This window comes from Schistocerca cancellata, chromosome 1 (assembly GCF_023864275.1).
Source record: "Schistocerca cancellata isolate TAMUIC-IGC-003103 chromosome 1, iqSchCanc2.1, whole genome shotgun sequence".
NCBI lineage: Eukaryota > Metazoa > Arthropoda > Insecta > Orthoptera > Acrididae > Schistocerca > Schistocerca cancellata.
Window position 1 is genome coordinate 601,126,629 of NC_064626.1, and position 23,720 is coordinate 601,150,348.

General features: G+C 38.7%; 1 protein-coding gene across 3 annotated transcripts in view; it reads left to right on the forward strand.

Annotated features, from left to right (window-relative positions):
* Window positions 1-23,720, forward strand: part of LOC126182312 (helicase domino) — a 425,840-nt gene that overhangs the window by 144,699 nt on the left and 257,421 nt on the right. For all 3 annotated transcript variants that reach the window (XM_049924839.1, XM_049924841.1, XM_049924840.1), the window contains 5 exons: window positions 2,687-2,873; window positions 3,064-3,200; window positions 15,446-15,632; window positions 22,190-22,493; window positions 22,635-22,718. In XM_049924839.1, the coding sequence (XP_049780796.1) occupies window positions 2,687-2,873; window positions 3,064-3,200; window positions 15,446-15,632; window positions 22,190-22,493; window positions 22,635-22,718 (899 nt within the window). The remainder of the gene's footprint in view (window positions 1-2,686; window positions 2,874-3,063; window positions 3,201-15,445; window positions 15,633-22,189; window positions 22,494-22,634; window positions 22,719-23,720) is intronic.

Sequence of the window (23,720 nt, forward strand, 5' to 3'; positions counted from 1 at the left end):
ACCAGGTCATCTATGTATATATTGCTATTAACCTGATCACCATAAAAAAAGAGCAAGACTCATTGCTGAATGCGACAGTGTGCCAGTCAGTGTCTCAGTTGCTCTGGTTCTACACTGTACAAGCCTCTGTTGTGTGTGGCATGTTGTCAGCACTAAACAATGTGTGGCAGCTCGAGATCTCAAACTGGTCTTCCAGTAATCTTTTTCCCAGCCCATAACTTCAGCTGTTGTAGTCTATATTTTTGTCAGGGCCGATTGTGAACAACCCTGCAGTATTTTTAAGGTTTAGTTCCACACACTGTTGTCTGGAGTTCATCTTATCTTCAGTATGATATCCGTTGGTATGATATTCCCATGCCCCTTATGCCAATGATTTTATCTATATCAGAGCCCAGAACATGGCTATAATATTACCTGTAAGCCCCATCTCCTCCTCCTCGTAGGGCAGCTAGCCCATACCTGTGTTCTATGTATTCTGTGAAAGAAGTAATGACGTATCATCATTTGGATCCCCAATTCCTCCACCGAGCGAGGTGGCGCAGTGGTTAGACACTGGACTCGCATTCGGAAGGACGACGGTTCAAGCCCGCGTCCGGCCATCCTGATTTAGGTTTTCCGTGATTTCCCTAAATTACTCCAGGTAAATGCCGGGATGGTTCCTCTGAAAGGGCACGGCCGACTTCCGTCCCCATCCTTCCCTAATCTGATGAGACCGATGACCACGCTGTCTGGTCTCCTTCCCCAAACCAACCAACCAACCAATTCCTCCTGGTGTCGTGAGAGTTGTGCTTGAATCATGTGATAGACTAAATCAATCTCTTTACTCATTCCAAAATAAGAAAATGAAGTAACGAGCTACCCATAACACAAAATTAAATGGCATTAAGCATTTGGTAACGCCTATCACGCAATTGCTTGCTGAGGTTGGCAGGGATGAAAATGACAGTCCTGGTCTGACTTGTACTAGTGTCTTATGCAGCCATAGTTCAAAACAGCCCACATCTAAAATTGTAGTGCTACAGCTTTGCACGGTTTCACACACAGTCTTTAACTTGCAGACAATCATACATTGCTTTGTCGTAAGATGATAGGTCACATGGCTGATTCCTGTGTTGTTATTTGCGGCACATGTTTTGGGACTGTTCAGCTGCATGCTGTTTGATGTGGAATCAGAGCGCTCTGATAAGTTGTTGTATTTATGCATAGGTGCACTCTCTATTTTGCAGTCTGCTCTTACACACAGTTGCTTTCCAAAAAGGGCTTTACCAGTTGTTGTGGAATAACAGTAACTGAAAATTGATTACTTTTTTATACTTATATGCAGAAACTATTACTGTTTTAAACTATCTGTGCAAAATAGTACAGCCGCATACAGTTCACTACGGAATAGCATTTATTACGTAAATTTGAATTCTGTGGCAGAATTTGCGTCGCATACCCATGAGCTGCATGTACATGTCCTCTGGACATGCTGTGTTGTGATCTCTACTGAAAAGCTTCAGTAATGTTAGCCACAGACCAACAGCTATCACCTATACACGTTGTCCTTCATCTGTAGGAATGACTTCCCGCACTGAAAACATGTTTGCTTAAGTATAATATTTTAATTAACATATCCCACATGTGTGGAAATAGTGAAGTATCCATTTGGTATCATTTGATCAAGGTGTTCATGATGTGGCACTTTCCATTTCCGACAGTGTTTTGTTTCTGGAGTAAGTAGCGAGTAGGTAACATAAATAGATGTAAGTTTGAGCTATGTTACAATATATTTGTATATCATAATAAGCAGTAATTAACAGCGAAGAAGCTCCAGTATCTGTTATTCTATACCTTTTGCATCTATTGGTTGTCATTTCCCTACCCCAGCCCCTCTTACTAAAGTGTAAATCAGAATGGGACAAGAGAACAGTTTTGGAAAAGCAGAGGAATTTAGATAAAAGTTCTTTTAACCAGTGCTCAAAGGGACATACTATGTACTTGAAAGGAAAAGGATGTTAAAAGAAGTGACTGAGTACACTGCTTCAACAACTGGCCATTCTGGTTTTAACTCTAATACATTTTCGATGTAATGGAGTCAAATTGGGGAATTGGTTTTATCACAGTGTATGTCCATCAATCTTTCTAGACAGAAGTTTTGCCTTCAAAATGCAGTAGAATTGTGTTTTCTACTAAATAGGAACATATAGACAAACTATATTAATACAGCTGGTGGAAAATATCCAAAATTATTGAAAAATTTCCTTGTTTTCAAGAGAAAACATTGACACAGAAGCTTTAAGGTCACCGTATACTCCTATTCAAGATAGACAGGAAATAAATAACAATCCTGTCTTCATTGGTTCATTCCTCAGGTGCATCTGATAATATTTCCAACCAACCAGGATTCAGCTGAATTTTTGATGATTAATTTATGTCCCTCACACACATCCTCATTTAGAATCAGGAATATATCAGGTTAATTCAAATGAAACGTGGTCAGTGTGTCTGCTTTGCCTTACACTTAAGTTGGCACCACATAACTGCGGGTATGGTGACGCCGTGTATATAGACTAATACATATATGACTGTATCTTCTATCACTACTGTGTTTAGTTAACTATCTTAATATTACACATTCAGTTTGCTATGTATGTATTGTGTATTTCACCCTTTTGTTATTGTTCAACAAAATATTATTTTATAGGCGCCTTCTCTTGACTGGAACCCCACTGCAGAATAATTTGATGGAGCTTTGGTCTCTTATGCACTTTTTAATGCCAAATGTTTTCCAGTCACATCGGGAATTTAAGGAATGGTTCTCTAATCCTGTAACAGGAATGATAGAAGGCAATTCAGAGTATAATGAAAGTATCATCAAGCGATTACATAAGGTAAGTTTTCTGGTTGTGTGTATAATTTTTTTGCTATCAGCTAATATGATGGGAAATTTGTAATGTCATAAGGAAAGGGGAAACACTTTGTAACTTTGCTCAGTATTTAAAAAGATTCACACCTAAATAGGCTTTACAGATGTGTAAATTTTATAACTTGCATAAAATGTCCTTTTTTTCTTTTCTGTAGGTGCTGAGGCCATTTTTGTTGAGGCGTTTGAAGATTGAAGTGGAGAAGCAGTTACCAAAGAAGTATGAGCATGTAGTTATGTGCCGGCTCTCCAAAAGACAGCGCTTCTTGTATGATGATTTTATGTCTAGAGCAAAGTAAGTCTTATTAGTAAAATGTGTTAGTTCACACAAATAAGAAAGGTAAAATAGGAAAGGCAAAGACTCACCTTTAGCTGACTGACGTATGGTGCATAGAAACATCCAACAGAAATAGTATTACACAAACTTTCGAGCTCATGCATTCTGTAGCAAAAGTACACACTTCCACACACACACACGGCCACAAATATTCCAAAATCCATGTATCTGTGGCCTCATCTTTCACCAGTTTATATATTATTCCATTCAGGAATTTCCATCATTGTTAAGAAAGATGAATGTTTGGTGCTATTGGTGCAACATTCTGCTATTCAAAGTTTTTACTTGTTCCTGAAAAGTACATCTTTACATATTAAGTGTACAATCAGAACATACATAAAAGGCAGTATTCACCTAGATATTAAAGGTCTTTATGGCCATCTCCCGGTAATCACACCAATACTGATTTCTTTGTTGGGCAGTTGCTGTTTGATACACTACAGAGAACCAATGTGCCTCTGAGTGAAATAGTCACTGATGCCCTCTAACATAAAGAGAAGGTATGGCACTCCAATAGTGAAAGCTGACAGAAATGATGAATCACTGTTGAGACTTGTTTTTTAATTTAGATGAAACAGTGTGCCACTTTTTACTTGAAAGATAGCATGTATCTCTATGTATAATATGATGTATCGTGACAGGAGGCAATTCTTGTGAGATTAAACTAACAAGTTCTCACGTGAAGATGGCAGCCAGATGGACTGCTGACATTGTGTCAAGATGACAGAATGATCTTGCTGTGGCCCAACAAGAATATAATTAACCAAAGTTACACTTCAAAACTTAAGATGTCTGTCATTTCATTTTATTCTAATAAAAAAAAGGCATGTAAATATGTCACATACAGAATAATGTTAAGGTGAGACCTAATAGGTGTGTGTATGTGTGTGTTTTCTAATTCAGAATAAGGCCTTTTGGTCAAAAGCTTACAAGTATAGCATACTTTTTGTTGTGCCTGTCTGCAATTCTACATCTCTTTTATATGAAGAGTAGCAATTCATTTCATTATAAACTTTGTTTACCTTTCTTGCCAGTTATAGAGTCCATGCAGAATACTGTGGCTGGTAGATTCATAGAAGGTAGGGCACTCATGGGGAGAGTGGTAGTGGTGGGGGTTGCAGCAAGGTGCTGTAGGGGAAATGCCGAGTGCTGGAGGGGAAGCGCCGTTTTAAACTGAAGCCTACACTCACATTTTTTGTAAATGTTAGATGGAGTGCCTCCACACCCAAATCTATATGGTGACCATTCAAAAAGCTCTACTGCCACCCTTGCTTTGGTTATCATCTAAAAATAATTCTCCTGAAAATGTGGCGGTTTATTGTCACCTTTTTGCTTGGTTTGTTAACCATTTGTAACTTTCAGAGTAGTGTCACAATTTTGAGTAAAATGTGCACATTTCTGTTGTTGCCATGTTAAAATTTGCTGCTTTTGCCAAAACACAGCAGAGTTTACACAGTATCACCTCACTAACATGTTGTGCAGATGCAGTTGCGAGAGAATTCTGAAACAGTGGTTTATTAAGTGTTGAATTGAGGAAAAGTTAGATCAGTAGCTTATGAAAAAGCACATCCTCGTTAAAAAAATACATGTGTAATGTCTTCAATTATGTTGTTCCAAAACTCATACAATTTCTCATTTCACCATCTATCAATGGTGTTTAAAAGTTACAGTCTTTCATTGAAAAAGTCAGTAGTTAGTGGAATATCATGGTAGATAATGAAGTTTTGCATAATAATCATATGGCAAAATACTCCCCTCTTTGCATCTATCATTTGCTGAAATCTCATTTTGATACCTCAATCCATTTATGAAATACAAGGAATGTTGTGGATATTTCAGTCTGGCTTTATTGCCGATGCGACATGATCCTAAATGAGTGTGCTATGTCAGATTAATTTTCATGAGATTGGTAACAGATAAAGACCTCCACCCAAGTCTAAAGAAAAATTCAATATGTTAGCTAAATTTCATCTGCGGCAACATATTACCTAATATGCATCAAACACACAATCATAGCGACCCCTATTTTTCATTGCAAACTTCTTTGAATTTTGCGCTGTGTTGTACTTTCATGTAAATGTCACAATAACTATGCCCATTAATGAAATGGTGGGCACATCATAACCTGGGGTGTAAAGCTACAATTAAAGCAAAAATGATTTTTTTTACTATACAGGGTGTTACAAAAAGGTATGGCCAAACTTTCAGGAAACATTCCTCATACACAAAGAAAGAAAATATGTTATGTGGACATGTGTCCGGAAACGCTTACTTTCCATGTTAGAGCTCATTTTATTACTTCTCTTCAAATTACATTAATCATGGAATGGAAACACACAGCAACAGAACGTACCAGCGTGACTTCAAACACTTTGTTACAGGAAATGTTCAAAATGTCCTTCGTTAGCGAGGAAACATGCATCCACCCTCTGTCGCATGGAATCCTAGATGTGCTGATGCAGCCCTGGAGAATGGCTTATTGTATCACAACCATCCACAATACGAGCACGAAGAGTCTCTACATTTGGTACCGGGGTTGCGTAGACAAGAGCTTTCAAATGCCCCCATAAATGAAAGTCAAGAGGGTTGAGGTCAGGAGAGCGTGGAGGCCATGGAATTGGTCTGCCTCTACCAATCCATCGGTCACCGAATCTGTTGTTGAGAAGCGTACGTACACTTCGACTGAAATGTGCAGGAGCTCCATCGTGCATGAACCACATGTCGTGTTGTACTTGTAAAGGCACATGTTCTAGCAGCACAGGTAGAGTATCCCATATGAAATCATGATAACGTGCTCCATTGGGCGTAGGTGGAAGAACATGGGGCCCAATCAAGACATCACCAACAATGAGTGCCCAAACATTCACAGAAAATCTGTATTGATGACGTGATTGCACAATTGCATGCAGATTCTCGTCAGCCCACATATGTTGATTGTGAAAATTTACAATTTGATCACTTTGGAATGAAGCTTCATCCGTAAAGAGAACATTTGCACTGAAATGAGGATTGACACATTGTTGGATGAACCATTCGCAGAAGTGTACCCGTGGAGGCCAGTCAGCTGCAGATAGTGCCTGTACACGCTGTACATGGAACGGAAACACTGTTTCTCCCATAGCAGTCTCCATACAGTGACGTGGTCAATGTTACCTTGTACAGCAGCAACTTCTCTGACGCTGACATTAGGGTTATCGTCAACTGCACGAAGAATTTCCTCGTCCATTGCAGGTGTCCTTGTCATTCTAGGTCTTCCCCAGTCGTGAGTCATAGGCTGGAATGTTCCGTGCTCCCTAAGACGGCGATCAATTGCTTCGAACGTCTTCCTGTCGGGACACCTTCGTTCTGGAAATCTGTCTCAATACAAACGTACTGCGCCACAGCTATTGCCCCATGCTAATCCATACATCAAATGGTCACCTGCCAACTCCGCATTTGTAAACTTTGCACTGACTGCAAAACCACGTTCGTGAAGAACACTAACCTGTTGATGCTACGTACTGATGTGCTTGATGCTAGTACTGTAGAGCAATGAGTCGCATGTCAACACAAGCACTGAAGTCAACATTACCTTCCTTCAATTGGGCCAACTGGTGATGAATCGAGGAAGTACAGTACATACTGACGAAACTAAAATGAGCTCTAACATGGAAATTAAAGTGTTTCTGGACACATGTCCACATAACATCTTTTCTTTATTTGTGTGTGAGGAATGTTTCCTGAAAGTTTGGCTGTACCTTTTTGTAACACCCTGTATATTGTCTATAAAATTATTTGAGAAAAATTGTAGGGCATGCGCCTTGATTCTGTCATCACTGACCACCCAAAAGTTGGATGACAGTGTTGGCCTCCCCTTCTGAACAAATGAGTGAACTCGCCCAACGCTTTGAACGAAAACGTGTCACTGCACATCAGGCACCATATCCTCGGTGGACTCTACCATTTCCCATAAACCATATCGTCTGCTCTCAGAATACATGTTTTCCACCTCATGGACAGTTTTCTGTGGAAATTATTTCCCACGATAGGCAGTTTGTATAAGTCTGTGAAAATTTTTGGTACTCTTTCCTGATCATAGATCGTGGTTCACTTCAGAATTTAATCCAATATGCACTGCAGGAACAGTACATTTATGTCATCGTGGCTTGATTGATGTCAGTGGTGCACACAGTTACAGATCAGTGTTGAGAAGAATGTATCTGTAGCATCAGGGGACCGAATTGATGCCGATGGGAGAAATAGACCAGAATGCATTTTCACTCTACAGTGAAGTTTGCGTTCATTTGAAAGTTCCTGGCAGATTAAAACTATGTGCTGAATCAGGAATCTAACCTGGAACCATTGCTGTGCTCTATTGACTGAGCTTCCCAGATATGACTGACAATGTGCTCTCACAGCTTTACTTTCAGCATTATGTCTTTCCTACTGTCGAAACTTCGCAGAAGTTCTCCTGCGTACCTAGCATGACTATCATTCTTGGAAGAACAGATACTGTGGGGAATGAATTTTCATTCTGTAGTGGAGTGTTTGCTGACTTTCTGGCAGATTACACAGGCAAGGGTTCTGTGTTCGAGTCCTGGTGTACCACACAGTTTTAATCTGCCAGGAAGTTCAAAGAGAAATAGAACTTTTCAATGTATTTCATGCTCATCAACAAAAACATTAGCATTGTAGTCAGTATGGTATTGCTTCCAAGTATACAGTAAAACCCTGTTGCAACACACCTGCATTTGAGGAATTCCTGGTGTTGAATAATATTTATATTGGTCTCAGTGAATTTGCCATAAGAAAAATGTGACTGAAATTCAATTTTAAGAAAAGGTGCACTTTGAAGGAATAAATATTGAACAGTTTGCAAACTGAACCCCAGTTATGACAAACATTTTTGAATGAGTTGCATTACTGCTGATAGAGAAAAGCCAGTAATTCACAACCAATTCCCATTAGTCTGTAGTTTTTAGCCAGTAATTTTAAACAGGTGCCGATTTCCGAATGTTGATCACAGCATATGACATTCCAGAAAATGTAAGCATTACGTCCAATGACGCACATAGGTCACATTGTTTTGTTTATCAAAGTGGTGAATTCTACTCCGTGAAAGTTTTGTGCAGTTAAAGCCTGCTAAAGTAGAAATCTTATGATTCAGCAGAAGCTGACAATTATCTTTCACGTTGAATACAATTGGAAAGTTAAATTCTCCTACATGGCAAACAAAAAAGGGCAGACATTCCTAAATGCTGTAACTAATGCCCCTTCAACATTAGAAAGGGAGGACATTTGTGCTTCATCACTGGAACAGAAGAAGAATTACAATTGGTTGGGTAGTAGCACTGTACTGCTTTTTCAATTCATATCAAAAAGCAGACTGGAAGCTGTTTAATTTCTTTACTACAGCTTCAGGAGTCACTTGGGCCATGGACGGTTTCAGTCTTTTTATTAAAACTTGCTTACATATATATTTCTCTTACACCATTGGAATATGAAATACGTTCTATATCCCAGTGGTTCAGGAAGATTGCAGAAGTCTTCATTAAAATTCGAAAACACATAATTTTTTCCATGGAGATAACAGTGGCAACAGGTTGAGTTTCAGGTGACAGGTGATTATAGAAACTGTTCAGTTACCAGAGGGATCTGTGGGGTACGTTGTCACTAAATACTAGTCTCTGGTGCAGGTGAACTGCGTATCTGAAATACACAGTTATCTCAGGTAATCATACATTTTATCGCTCAGAAATGACGTCACTCATGATAAACTGTGCAGCTAAACGGGAGGTGTGGAGCCGTTTGAGGTGTTAGAAACCATCCTATTACTAATAAAATGGCTTCATGAACTGAGAAGTGGAAACATTCTAATAGATGGAAATTTCTTAATAGAGAAGTTTCAGTGCACTGCCCGAAGCTCGAGGTTTGATTTCAGTGCATCAAATACCTTTCAGGATTGTCTACGGGGTGTGGGGCTGAACCTGTAATACCAACATTTGGAAAATGGATATTTTTCCATGGCTGATAACAAATGTTAGCCAAGAAACATGTTCAATGCATATGAAACTGCAGCTTCTATAATTTATTTCTCTCAAAAACATAGGCCTATTCTGTTGAGGGAAAAATGTCAGAGAGGCAAAAATAAAAAGCAGCACTGTTGTATATTAATAGTGACAGAGGTGAAAAAGTGCTGCCATCAGTAGTTTTAAAATTTTAAACTCCCAAGTGGATGACTGCCGAAATTTGTACGAAGTTTTTTAGGAAGTTAGATGCCAAGATGAATGCAGCAGGAAGTCAGGAACATTGATGTGTTGCTTCCTACTGACTGTACAAGTTGCCTGCAGCCTCTAAACCTGGGTATAATTCACCTTGTGAAAGCTAAATACAGATTGTCTGTTGTGCAGAGGTCAGTTTCATTCCTAGAAAGAAAGGACCCAGTGAGACTGAATTATGGGCTATGTACATGTTTATTGCTGCCTGGAATGCTGTAATCCAAGAAGAATATTCCAGAAAGTGTAACATTTCAGGGAGGCATGCTTTTTTTTTACTTGTGGGAAATGTAAGTGGCTCGGTGATGCTTTTATTAAGAACCGAGCAGAGCTGGTTAGATGTAGGGAAGAGGAGACAAGATAAGGAGGATTCAATTTAATGAAGTTTTGCTGCAACTGATAGAAAATTTTTTCCCTCATTCATTGCAGACGTTTTCTTTCTAGCAAATATCAACCATCTAGAGAGACAGTTCTTGTTACTAGGTTAAACTGGTGAGAAAAAGCTAGCTACAGTTTTCAGTTCTTCTTCCTCCCCTCCCCTTTCCTTTCTAGAGATAAAGGATGATATTTAAGGGTGGGCGCATTTACATGTCAGTATGGTGAAGCCTCTATTTTACACTTTAGTGTGATCCAATGCAAACACAAAATCGAGGAAAATGCAGAACCGAGGAAAACATTAAAACCCCCTAAATATGAGCAAACACATGTGTAATTGGCATAATCCTCTCCAATACATTATATAAAATCTGTGTAAGTGAAGGAAATTAAATGTGCAATTTTTATACAGTAATTTGCGGTCATGAGTTTCATCAGTTCTTAAAACCTCACAGAAAGGAAAAACTCGTCAAAAATTTGAAATTGATGTCTAGGTACAAGGTAATCAAGCTATTTTCTTACATGCTACGACCACAGATTATACATCAAAACGTGTTTTTGAGAGATCTTTCATGTGTGCTCAACCAATAACAGACAAAAATTTTTGAACGTAATGAATTAAACTGAAAACTGTGAATAACACTGAAAGGTATCAAAATATAACATGGAGGGGTGTGTGTTTTCCTTCTGTAGCCAATAGCAGTGCAGCATACTCTGGTGACACGAGCACAGTGACCTACAGTGTAATGCTTGTAAACTTTTCTTTGTTCATTGTGCTGAGCAGTCGAAACGGGGCAGTATTGCGAATGCATGCTGTTTGCAATTCGAAGCCATCATTTGTGGTAGTGTAGACACAGCAGGTTTCATAAGAGCATGTATATACACACAAGTTTTCCTTCACATGTGGTACCTATTTATACCAGTGAATATGAAATAAAGTTAAGCCTGCTTGATTTCAGTGTTTCTCTGTCCCAGCAATCTGTTACATTAATAACAATCTCTCTACCAACACAATGCAAAAAAGCACCATTGAGGAGTGTAACAAGGATGAACTAACTGTTCACTAAACACGTCCTGTTAATTGTGGTGCCGCACATTGCAAATGGCATAGCACATGTTGGCTGCAGTCAGTAGAGGCACAATACATACTGATTTCTTCAACAGACTCTGAGCAGAACTACTGAAAATAAAATTAGTGCATAGTAGTGAAGGGTGTGCGAAGTATAACTATGTAAATTAAACCCAAGTGGATGCCACTGTCACTCCATTTGCTATATACCGTTCACATCATCATGTCTTACAGCTACTGGCTGCAAGTGGAAAACAAACGTCTGAGATGTTACAAACATCCGAGATGTTGCTATCTGACAGTTTTCACCATACTTCACAGTTTTCAGTTTATTTCACCATATAGGCTATAAATTTTTGCTATTTTTAAGGTGAATGAGAAATGAAAGAACCCTCAAAACTGAGTGTATTAAGGTACAATTTATGGCAGTAGTGTGTTGGGAAATGACTCATTTACCTCGTACATCTTTAGCAAAAGTAATAGTCTTTTAAGTTATGTACCATAGCAGGTGTAATAGATAATCAACCAGTTGCAATAAATGGTGGTTTTCAAATAACCTTTACCATGGTTTTAACGGATTTAAATCTGTCTTCCTCAGAAGGATGACAGGCTTCACATTAGCAATCAGGGAGACAAGCTTGGCAGTCTAAACAGCCAACAAGCTTATTGGTTCTTCAGACCACCAAGCGTACTTGTTGATCGGTGTGTTTGCCTCAGGATTTGTTTTCCTGGTATCTATGCTTTCTACTCTTCCTCAGTCGGCATGTAGCTATTAACATGGTCTGTTATTTTAAGAGATTGGTTTTACTGATGTGACAAGTTCTTGTTTCTAGAGGCTTAAGTTTTACACATGGACATACAGACCATTGCCGACACATGTCACATTAGTCGACTAAAACAATTTTTGAATGAAACAATTTTGTCATCATTTTGGATACTGCCTTTACATCAAGACACCAGTAGGTGATATTATGTGTAGCTTTAAAATAAATGCCTTTGTAATCAATGAAAAGTTTTTGGCACCATATGTTTTGGGATTTATTAGGGCCAAATCGTGAAGTCATATGCATCTTGTGCGGGTTAAGAACCTCAAAATTCTGGTTATGGGTCATTTAGTTAGCTTATTGGAGCTAACTGTCTATTAAAGGCGAACCACGGACCACCATGTAAAGGAAAAAAAAAAAAGTGATTCATTATATTATGTATTACAGAGTATATGTTACATATTATGAAATTCATTTGGAACAGCCATTTGAATGTTGAAATTGCTGATTTGATATTGTGTAAGGCTGTTTCAAATACTTTGTCATTTGTAGCTACTAATTAAAAATGTTGAGTAAATCTTACTGTTTAACAAACTTCTTGCCTTAAATTTATGGTTGATGGAGGTGGAAGAAAATGATTATTCATAAGCTATAATTAATAGAAAAACCTAAAAAAAATCTGTGTATATCAATGATAGATGCCATGCATTATGTTGCTAAAGCATAGTAGGATGTCATTTCTATAACTGTGAATTTTTTTCTGAAGCAAGGACTTACATTCTTAGAAGAAAAAAAACAGCATTGCATAGAACAAAGGATGTGTTTGTAAATAAAAAGTAGGCTATCTGGCAGTGAAAAATCCAGGATAGTATGTTAATATCTTTGTGAAGATAAATGACTGTTGATATGAAACCACATCTTGGTTCTTAACAAGGAAAATTGCGAAACAGCCATGTGATTTGTTTTTATTTTGACAAGTAGTTTCAACCATTCAGTATGCTATTCTCAGGACCCATATGCACTTCATGTACAAGTACTGTTCCAAAAATAGTGGAACACCCGTTATTTCGTGCCGATGGTGTGTTGGAGTGAAATGCACATCCCTGTATTTAACGCGTAATTGCTGGAAGTGTCATTGTTGTACATCTGTTAGTTATTGTTTAGTGCTGTGTTGAGTAAAACATTGTGTTGCACAGTTTGCGAATTTCACTAACACCAAGGAATATATTAATAAAAAAAAATGGTTCAAATGGCTCTGAGGACTATGGGACTTAACATTGGAGGTCATCAGTCCCCTAGAACTGCGAATTTCGAGATGGCAGAGTCAGAGGAGAAACACGTCTGCATTAAATTTTGTGCAAAACTCAAGAAAACCTTTACAGGGGCACACCAAGTGATGCAGGAAGCAGGCAGTGATGAGTGCTTAAGCCATACTCTCAATGCTACGAATGATTCACATGGTTTGATAATGGCCTAATGGAAGTAAAAGATGACCCTCATTCAGGACACCCGTCAACGAAACTCGTGTCAGGAACAGCAACGAAATTGTGCGTGCCAATAGAAGGCTGCCTATCTGAGAGATTGCAGAAGAATGTAACATTTCAGTTGGTTTATGAAATCCTGGCACATCATCGTGGAATGCATCGTGTCAACACCAAGATGGTCCCATGGCTCATGAGTCAATACGAGAAAGACCTTTGCCTTGCAATCTACTTTTGGATTGTGCAAATGAGAATGAAATGTTTCTCAATTAACTGGTGATGAGATCTGGGTCTATGGTTATGATGTAGAGACATTGAAAGGACGAAGATTTGCAACAATCTTTCTTTCTTGTGCTTGTGCCATTTTTCCAGTGGATACGCAGGGTCGGCATGGTTAATCGGATGTGGCAATGTTAGTGGCCGGATGCCCTTCCTGCTGCCACCCCGTACCCCCCGGGAAGGGATTAGTGTACCCCAACTGTCTGCGACTAGTGTAATCCATGGAATAGTGCGAAAGTGTTCAGATGTCTGCGAGCCGTGGAACTGAGGTGGGACGTGGGGACTAGCCCGGTATTCACCTAGGGGGATGTGGAAAACCGCCTAAAACCACATCCAGGCTCGCCGGCACTGGGCGGATTCGATCCGGGGCTGGCGCACCTAACCGAGCCCAGGAAGCTCGGCTAACCTGACGGGTCAAAGATTTGCAACAATAGACGATATAAAAGAAAATTCGCAGACAGCACTTCGTGCCGTTGAGCAAAAGGTGTACCAAGACTGCTTCTGGAAGTGGAAAAAAACATTGTTGGAGTAGTGTAGCAACTGTGGAGGAGAGTATTTTGAAGGAGACCATACACAACAAGTAAAAGATTAGTGTAGAAAAATTTTACAGGCAAAGTTCCAAAATTTTTTTTGCCAGACCTCGTATAGACATTCAGACGTATCGATATTGATTTACTGGAGCCATCAGTATCTGGATGCTGTAAAGTCGTATTTCTAGTGCTTCCTTTTAAGACTTGACAACAAGCAGTTGTTGTCAAGTCTTATAAGGAAGTACTGAAAAAAACAAATTCATGTCATTCAGATACTGATGGCTCTAATATGCATGTATTGATACGTTTGAATGTCTGCACATGAAGTGCATATGGGACCCAAAGATGGCATATGCCGAAACTTCTTGTAAAAAAAAAAAAACTGCGTTTCAAATCGTGCAGCTGTTTTGTGGTTTTCCTTTTTAAATATTTGACTAGCCACTGTCCCGCTTCTGCAGTGGATCAGCAGAGACATCTTGGTATTGTGTTACTGCCAGCAAGTGACAAGACTTTGTTACAAAGCTCAGCTGCTAATCACCCACTTAAGACAACAGTGTGTTGCTCTTCCCCATTCATATTGATATTTAAAGCTGATCTACAATGGGCATACTTTTCTCATTTAACAGATATAGTAATTTTAGTTGTTTATGTCATTGGTACCAATTGTAAAGTATGTTCTATCTAATTACAAGGTGCTCAAGAAAAATTAAATGCGTTGTAAGGAGTATTGTGATAGTGTGTTGCTGTATAAATTAGGAAGAAAGTTCAGCAACCGAACACTATCGTGAAACATGTTGCGAGTGTTCAGAAGAGTTCTAGGTACTTGATTGTATTACAAACTGTGGTGATGTATGTAAGTGAAAATGAAGAAATAGGAACAAGAAATGGGAATGTTATCTTCAAAAATAGTTTTGTAGTCTCATTCATTATAAATTGTTAAGAGTTTATAGACAATATTACTCTAATTAATGTTTATTGTGTTTACGATGCCCTAGTATCATTTTTTTTCACCCATATTTTTTGTTGTGTTCCCTCAAAATAAAAAAAAAAAGTTTACTGTTAAAGTGCCCATCACTGTACTCTTCTCTCATTTATCTTGTGACAGACTATTTCACTTTTTTGCTAATTCCATCTACTTTATATTTCTTACTTGCTTGTATCTTTGGCTACTTCTCTAGCTTTCGATGCTTTTCTTCAATTACAGTGTCCCTTCACATGGGATCGTTTCCTTCTGATTTTTAGATGCCTACTTTTCCATAGCTTATGACTGTAGTGATTTGGTGACTTAGATAAAGAACTGGAATTGTACTATGCAGGAAGTAACCCTATTATTTTTTAAATCACATTCAAAATTTAAAAAAAAAAACTTTTTGGATAAGAGAGAATGTTATATATAAATAAATTTATAATTTTTGTCATGTTGTTATATATATGTCTTTGATCGTTTTTAGAACCAGGGAAACACTTGCAAGTGGAAATCTCCTGAGTGTGATCAATGTGCTGATGCAACTGCGCAAAGTGTGCAATCATCCAAACCTGTTTGAAGCGAGACCTACAATATCACCTTTTCAGATGGAAGGCCTCACGTATACAACTGCATCTTTAGTTTATAGTGCTCTGGACTATGATCCATTTAAGGTAAAATTGAGATTTTTAACTTAAGATTACATATGCACTTAAACTTACACAACCTAAATGAATAACCCAAATGTTGATTGTTAGATAAACTAGAACCATTTTCCTGTGGAGTTAGACACCATAGTGAACACAACATTGCAAACAGCAATTTTTTCATTCGTGGGAAGCTTCTTAATAATTTCCTCTGAATTTGTGTACAGGGAGTTACACTTTGAAATGTTTGCATGAGAACCTAGTGCCCCGCCTCCTCGCCTTCTCCTTCAATCGCCCCTCTCATCTCTTCATCAGGCCTGCAACTTTGTTTTCATGTCTTGTCTTCCTTCAATCTATGGCCCCTATACGTGCAGTATTATACATCTACATGGATACTCTGCAAATCACATTTAAGTGCCTGGCAGAGGATTCATTGAACCACCTGCACAATTCTCTATTATTACAATCTTATGTAGCACGCGGAAAGAACGAACACCTATATCTTTCCGTACAAGCTCTGATTTCCCTTATTTTATCACAGTGATCGTTTCTCCCTATGTAGGTCAGTGTCAACAAAATATTTTCGCATTTGGAACAGAAAGTTTGTGATTGGAATTTCGTGAGAAGATTCCATTGCAATGAAGAAGTCTTTGTGTTAATAATGTCCAGCTCAAATCCTGTATCATTTCAGTGACACTCTCTCTCCCATATTTTGCGATAATATAAAATGTGCTGCCCTTCCTTGAACTTTTTCGATGTACTCCATCAATCCTATCTGGTAAGGATCCCACACTGCGCATCAGTATTCTAATAGAGGACAGACAAGTGTGGGGTAGGCAGTCTCCTTAGTAGAGCTGTAACATTTTCTAAGTGTCCTGCCAGTAAAACCAGTCTTTGGTTAGTCTTCACCACAACATTTTCTATGTGTTCCTTCCAATTTAAGTTGTTCATAATTGTAATTTCTGGGTATTTAGTTGAATTTACAGCCTTTAGATTTGACTGATTTATCATATAACCGAAGTTTAACAAATTCCTTTTAGCACTCATGTGGACGACCTCACACTTTTCGTTATTTAGGGTCAACTGCCACTTTTTGCACCAATCCGATATTTCTTCTAAATCATTTTGCAGTTTGTTTTGATCTTCTGATGACATTATTAGTCGATAAACAACAGCGTCATCTGCAAACAACCGAAGACGGCTGCTCAGATTGTCACCTGAATCATTTATATAGATACCAAATTATCTATTATTTTCAAATTTCCACAGCAACCATGTTTTCTTATTAGCTATAATTCTTACCATTCAGTTCATTGTTCTTTTTGATTCCAATGTTAAATGATTTACTGCAGTGCCCCACCTCTCTGATTTACCATAATCCTATGTTGTTCATTTATCAGCAGAGCTCTTTTGTGCTCAAAGCAATATCTGTACTTAAACCTTTCACTACCTACATAGGAACTGCATTCAATTTCGTGTACAAATTCTTGTAGTATCCGTATTGGTTTATTCTCTGCCTATTTTTCAGCTTTTCCTCTAAGGTGCCATTTTTAATTCTCAAATCATTGCTACTAGTTTTCCAGTTCTTTTGTTTTGGACCAAAAACATCCATCACATTCTTCCTGTGAACATTATTTTAGAGTATTTGGATGTTCCATTACAGATGTCTATTTGTCTCTTTATCTATGGGTGTTAGAGGGTTGTCTGAAATTGATCCTTTCAACTTCTATTTACTTCTGTTTTCTCTCTCAGTACTGAACTGTATTTTTAATGTAGTTATTCATTCCTTGCTGCTGCTCTCTTTCTCCTGTATTGTTGTACATTAGACCCCCAGTGTCACAAATTTTCTGCTAATGTCACCTGGTCGCATCTTCTCTGGCACTCAGAAAATGGTTGCTGACTCGAGGCATGATGCTTCGGGATGGTAGTTCCACAACTGTTCAGTAGTGAGGAAATTTGATAAGTTTATTTTGTCAGTCTTAATTACTTGAATATACAATTTTGGCTGCAGCGGTTAATGGTTTTGGGCTGACATGTCCATTCTCAAACTACACACCTTGTCATTAAATGCAACTAGCCATACAACTTGGTACCAGAAAGGACAAATAGCTTCTGAACAGAAAGTCAAACTGTGGTCAACAAGTATTCCCATTGATCAGTTTGCCTGTGTATCTACAGTTGCACCTGGGAAAAAAAAATCAAATGTTCTCAAAAAATTGTGCTTCAGCCTGTAAATTGAATTGAAAATACGAGTGTAACAATTGACAATTGAGAAACTTTTTCTACTGTAGCAAAAAAGAATATTCACTTTATTCATAAAATATGAAATGCAATTTCATAGAAATAAAACAGAAAAAATTACAACCAAAAATTTTTATAGCATATCTCTCTCTCTCTCTCTCTCTCTCTCTCTCTCTCCCCCCTCCCTCCCTCCCTCCCTCCTCCCCTTTCCATCCCCCCCCATTAAAATTCCTACTTCCAAAAAATTCGGAATCACCCAATTCGTCACACAAAGGGCGTATACGCCCCGGGGCAACGGAAATTTCGGGATCAAAACAGGAATTTTTTCATCCAGGAAAACACGTGAATTTTTTAGAATTCTGGGAATTTTTCATTGTTTTTGTTTTCAGTTAAATTTTTGTTGTTTTTACTTGTAAAAACTAACGCTGTAACAAATAATTTTACTTTAGCCTGCTACTGCAGAATAATTCTGCAGCAATAAAACATAAATGAAGAAAAACAACAAAACTTAAGTTGCAAAGGAAATCGCCATTTACAACAACAAAACACAGTGCACACACAAGCGCCTGCCAACAGCAAAATATGTCAAAGGCTTTAGGACGAAGACTGTACAATATTTCATAACAACAACCATTTCCGTAGAGCGTGACGTCACAAAGGTTTACATCAGGTTCATTTGAGCAGTTACCAGCAGGCTCATGCACATGCACAGTTGAGTTGCATATGGGCAGTGCCTTGCTTCTGGCTGCTTGATGTGCAGCTATTAGCCATATCGGCAGTGGCAACAAGCAGCCAGGTGCTACCCGAAAAAAAATTTTTTATGCGCCCAAGGTGCCAGATCAGCGTATGCACAGAGCAGTGAGAGTTGTGGGGAGGGGGTAATCTCCATGTGACCTGTGTTTACGTTTAGTGATTTTGCTGTTTCCTATTTGTTCATAACTCTCATGTCAAATGAAAACAATGGATTTTTGTGCTGGGAGCTATCAAGTGAATTAAAATACATTCACTTAATTGTGGAAGGCTAAAATAAGTTATTAGTTGCAGCTTTCATATTTTACTTTATTTCCAGGTTTTTGACGGTAAGGCATTAATTGCCTTGCATAACAGTGAAGTTATTTTTATCGATTTTATAAAGAAACATGGCTTTTATTAACCTCCTCTGCAGAGGCAGTCAGTTTATTTGAAGTGCTATTGGGTAGTGTCAAATGTTTGCTGAATTTCAAGTGCATGTTTTTATCCTCTGGCACGCTTGGCATTAAGCCATAATAGAAAACCAAACATAAAATAATATAGTACTGGTAGTCCAAGCAGCAAATTTGCATCCCGAAAACCATACTGAAAAGCTTAATATCAGGTTGGGGCCTACTTCTTTGTGGATCCGGACATAACGAATGTGCACTTTAAAGCCGAATTATGCACTTTAGTATGTTTGTGAAATTCTGATGTTCTTGGTGTATCCTCTGATGTCCTGTTTCATTCGAGATGTAATGTAAGCTCTCTTAATGTTATATACGTATGAACATATGGACTTCCTACGTCGTCATAGCTGCGCGAGCACAGTAACGCAATTTTCTAGTGCGCTATGGCAACTGCTGAAATGAACTCTAACAGGTTATGGGAAAATGAAGGATCCAGTTCGTGTTGTTCAGTAGCCCACAGGCGAACTCCAACCGGCGATCAGGGTCATCCTCGTTAAGTCGATATTGCATCTGCAGCTTGTAAGGATGCCACCGCCCTCGGTAGCTGAGTGGTCAGCGTGATGGAATGTCAATCCTAAGGGCCCGGGTTCGATTCCCGGCTGAGTCGGAGATTTTTTTCCACTCAGGGACTGGGTGTTGTGTTGTCCTAATCATCATCATTTCATCCTCATCGACGCGCAAGTCACCGAAGTGACGTCAAATCGAAAGACTTGCACCAGGCGAACGGTCTACCCGACGGGAAGCCCTAGCCACACGACATTGTATTGTACTGGCGTGCAATATCCGGACAACGAGGTTTGGCTTATTCCACATGCTAGGGCCACATGACGGGTACTTTGTTTAGGACTTTTCACAAACGACACAACAAACGCAGTTGCAGTTTCCTCACTGGTGGCAGTCCTTGGTCGCCCACTACGTGCCCTATCGTGAACAGAGCCCATCTCCCGGAATTTGGTGATCACGTGAGCCATCATGCTGTGCGATAACGGTTTTCTGTCTGGGTGCTGTCTGTTGTAGTCAGCTGCTATTGTTCGGCAGCTGCGTTCCTGTGATATAAGGATGATTTCAATCTTCTGTTCACATGTCAGACCCTTTTTAGATTACCTGGAACAAAGAGAGACATGAGTCGGTATCAAGGTAACTTTGAACATTAATAACTTCTAAACTGCACAAGATAGACAAAAACAAATTACACCACTCAGTTCCAGAGCTCAAGCGAGTGTTATTTGATGTGTCATACACCCCCCCTTACCATTAAAAAAAAAAAAACTTGACTTGAATCCAAAATGACGGATTTCAAGATGGCGGCCATGAATGACATTCACTCCAAAAGTTGCGGCCTCACATCAAACCTATGTTCCCATCATCACATTTCAATTCTCCCGTTAATCTTTGAAGGTGTCCAAGGACTTTTGACTTGCCCTGTATTAGGAAAAGGATAGTTGCTACTCACCATGTAGTGTATATGCTGTGTCACAGATAGGCATAACAAAAAGACTGCCAGAAAAAGCTTTTGGCCAAAACAACACACACACACACTCACTTACACACATATATCCGCGCACACACAACCGCAGTCTCTGGCTTCTGTAACCTCAGCAGCCAGAGAGTGTGGTTGTGTGTATGTGTGTGTGTGTCGCAGGTTTGCACGCGCACGGGTGTGGTATCTGTAACTTCTGCAGCCAGAGACTGTGTGTGTGTGTGTGTGTGTGTGTGTGTGTGTGTGTGTTTTTCTACGTCCAACAAAGGCCTTGTTGGCTGAAAGCTCATTTTCTGCCAGTCTTTTTGTTGTGCCTGTCTGCGACTTGGCATCTCTGCGATACAGTGAGTAACAACTATCCTTTCATGATATTGTTACATTCCATCCTGATTTTCCATTGTTGGATGTATAATGAAAAGAAATTTAGTCCTTTATTGAGCAACGGTATCACTCTGTAAGGTGTGCAAAAATTAAATTTTTTCAGTGAATATCTTTTTGAAATCAGATGAAAAGTATTACGTAGTGGCTGGATGGCCATCTGTAAGCACAGGTAGTAGCATTTGGCAAGGAGTGCAACATCAGAGCTGTGTCCAGTGAGGAATGGAAAGAGCACATCTTTAGTAGCAAAAGGTTGGACGTACACTCCCTCTCTGTTTTATATTATTATTATTATTTTCTCTTTTTCTTAATCCGCCTTTACTTCTCACAATCTACTCATCACCTCTGGACTGAACTGCCTGCCTGTACCATCTTTCACCTCCTACTCTCTCTCTCTCTCTGTGGTAGCCCCCCCCCCCATCTTTTTCACCCCTTGTCCTTTCAGTATGTGGGTCCCCCTAATCCAGTGTCCCGAGTGACCTGTCAACTTAGTCCTCTCTCCTCCTTATGAATAAAGTATTAGTTCTTAATGCTATGATGTCTTACTATATTTGCACATTACAGTGTACCTGAAAATATCTTAATCAGTGGCAAGCTTTTTATTTTCTGTAAAAGACGTTTCAGTGGTTATACAGTTGTCATCATCATCATCATCATCATCATCATCATCATGTGGAGACTGCATTTAATTAAATGTAAATTAAAAATTTTACTGTTAATTTTCATTCATAGTAACAGCCACAGTCTTCACAACTAACTTCATAATGAATAAAAGGGTTACCATGTATTGAATATTACAGAATAGTTTCATATAATTTTGTAGAAATGAACAATAGCTTGGCATACATTTTGTTAGTAATGTACAACTATTTTTCCTCTTTTTCTTTAACTCTCGATTTTTCATCATCTTGTATGTAAATATGCTGTTTAATGTTGCAGCATATACATCTTGTTGCCTTTTGGTAGAGTTTGAATACTATCAGGTGCCAGTTTTGTATTGTGTAAATTAATATCTGGCTGGAGTGGCCGAGCGGTTCTAGGTGCTACAGTCTGGAACCGCGCGACCGCTACAGTCGCACATTCGAATCCTGCCTCGGGCATGGACGTGTGTGGTGATGTTAGGTTAGTTAGGTTTAAGTAGCTCTAAGTTCTAGGGGACTGATGACCTCAGAAGTTTAGTCCCATAGTGCTCAGAGCCATTTTTTGTGTAAATTAATATTTTTGACCTTATGTTTAGATAATTTTTGCAAAGGTACACAAATGTAAGATTTGTTCTTACTTTACAGCATGTTGACTTGTTTTACCTCAACTTGTTGTTGCTGGATTTGGAACTTTGCTTAACTGCATTTGTTGCACATCGAATTAAGAAGTATCAGGCACCAAAGAAGCTAATTGAAGAAATTGATACCAAACCAGATCCTGCACCTCGTTGCCCTGCTGGTAAAATAAAAATTCATGTTCGTCTGTCCACATCACAGCAGCAGCAACCCCCTTCTGCTTTATTTAACAAAGCCATATCAAATATCCCCATTGCAAGAGTTGGAACGTCACCTTCGATTGTTGCTGTTAGTCCACAGGTTTCTGGTCAAGGTAGTGTGCACTTTATTGTATAACTCTGGTAATATTTATTTTTGTCAGATCATGGAATGGTGCTTTAGTTACACAGATTAAGTGCTTCACATTTATTTCAGTTACATGTGTTAATTTATTTTGTCATTGCTTGCTTTCCAGGCATTACTTTACGAGTACCATCAACAGGAACTTCATCTCAGGCATATGCAATTCAGTTAGTGAATCAAGAAGGAACCATGAAAGGTGAATTTCAGCTAACATTTGTTATGATTCCCATCTAATGATAAGAGAAGACTTATATCGGTCCTCTTTAGTTTTATATGCATGAAATAATGAAAAAGAAAGCAACTTGTATCCACATCACATTCATAGTAGCCTTATTTTATTTTTATTTTATTTTATTTGAGATACATATTCCTTGGATCCAGTATGTCATGATTAAGCATGGATGTCATGTTGTATACGACCTGGGACAACCGGGAGATCCGGGAAAAACCCGGGAATTTTTTCATCCTGGAGAAAACCGAGAAAAACCCGGTAATTTTTTAGAATTCCGGGAATTTTTCGTTGTTTTAGTTTTCAGTTAAATTTTTGTAAATTTGACTGGTAAGAACCAATACTCAACAAAGGATATTACTGTATCCCACTACTGCAGAATAATACTGCAGCCCAAAAGATCAGAGATTTATGTCAGTATTAAAAATTTTACTGGCATATTTGTGTGATGCATCTTACAGTGTAACATGAGCTAAACAGATCAACATTATATGTGAAAGCTTTGCTTCTCTTGTAGCTTATTAATCTTCGAGACAAACATGCGGAAGCTTTGCTTTCCTTGTAGCAACACTGTGTGTATTAACTTAAACCATCGACTTTTCCTGTTGGCAGAATTCGAATTTATACTTTTGTAATACGATAATATGCAGCATCAAAGATTTTTCCATCAAAAAACTTAAGCCTAACACATACATACACATAAATAAATCCCTTATATACCCCTCAAAACACAATTTATATGCATACCTTGTACTGATTTTTGACTTGATACCTTTCACCAAATAATTGAGTCCTCTGACCTCCTCTCACCCAAATGTATGTCTAAACTATCTCTTTATAACTGCACAGACGTTGTGCCGAAAAAAATCCTTATGCGACGAACAACAAACAAGCGACAATAAATCCTGTTTGATCCACCTCGCAATTTCATACTCGTCCCAAAATTATCCATTAAATGCCTCTTTTGCC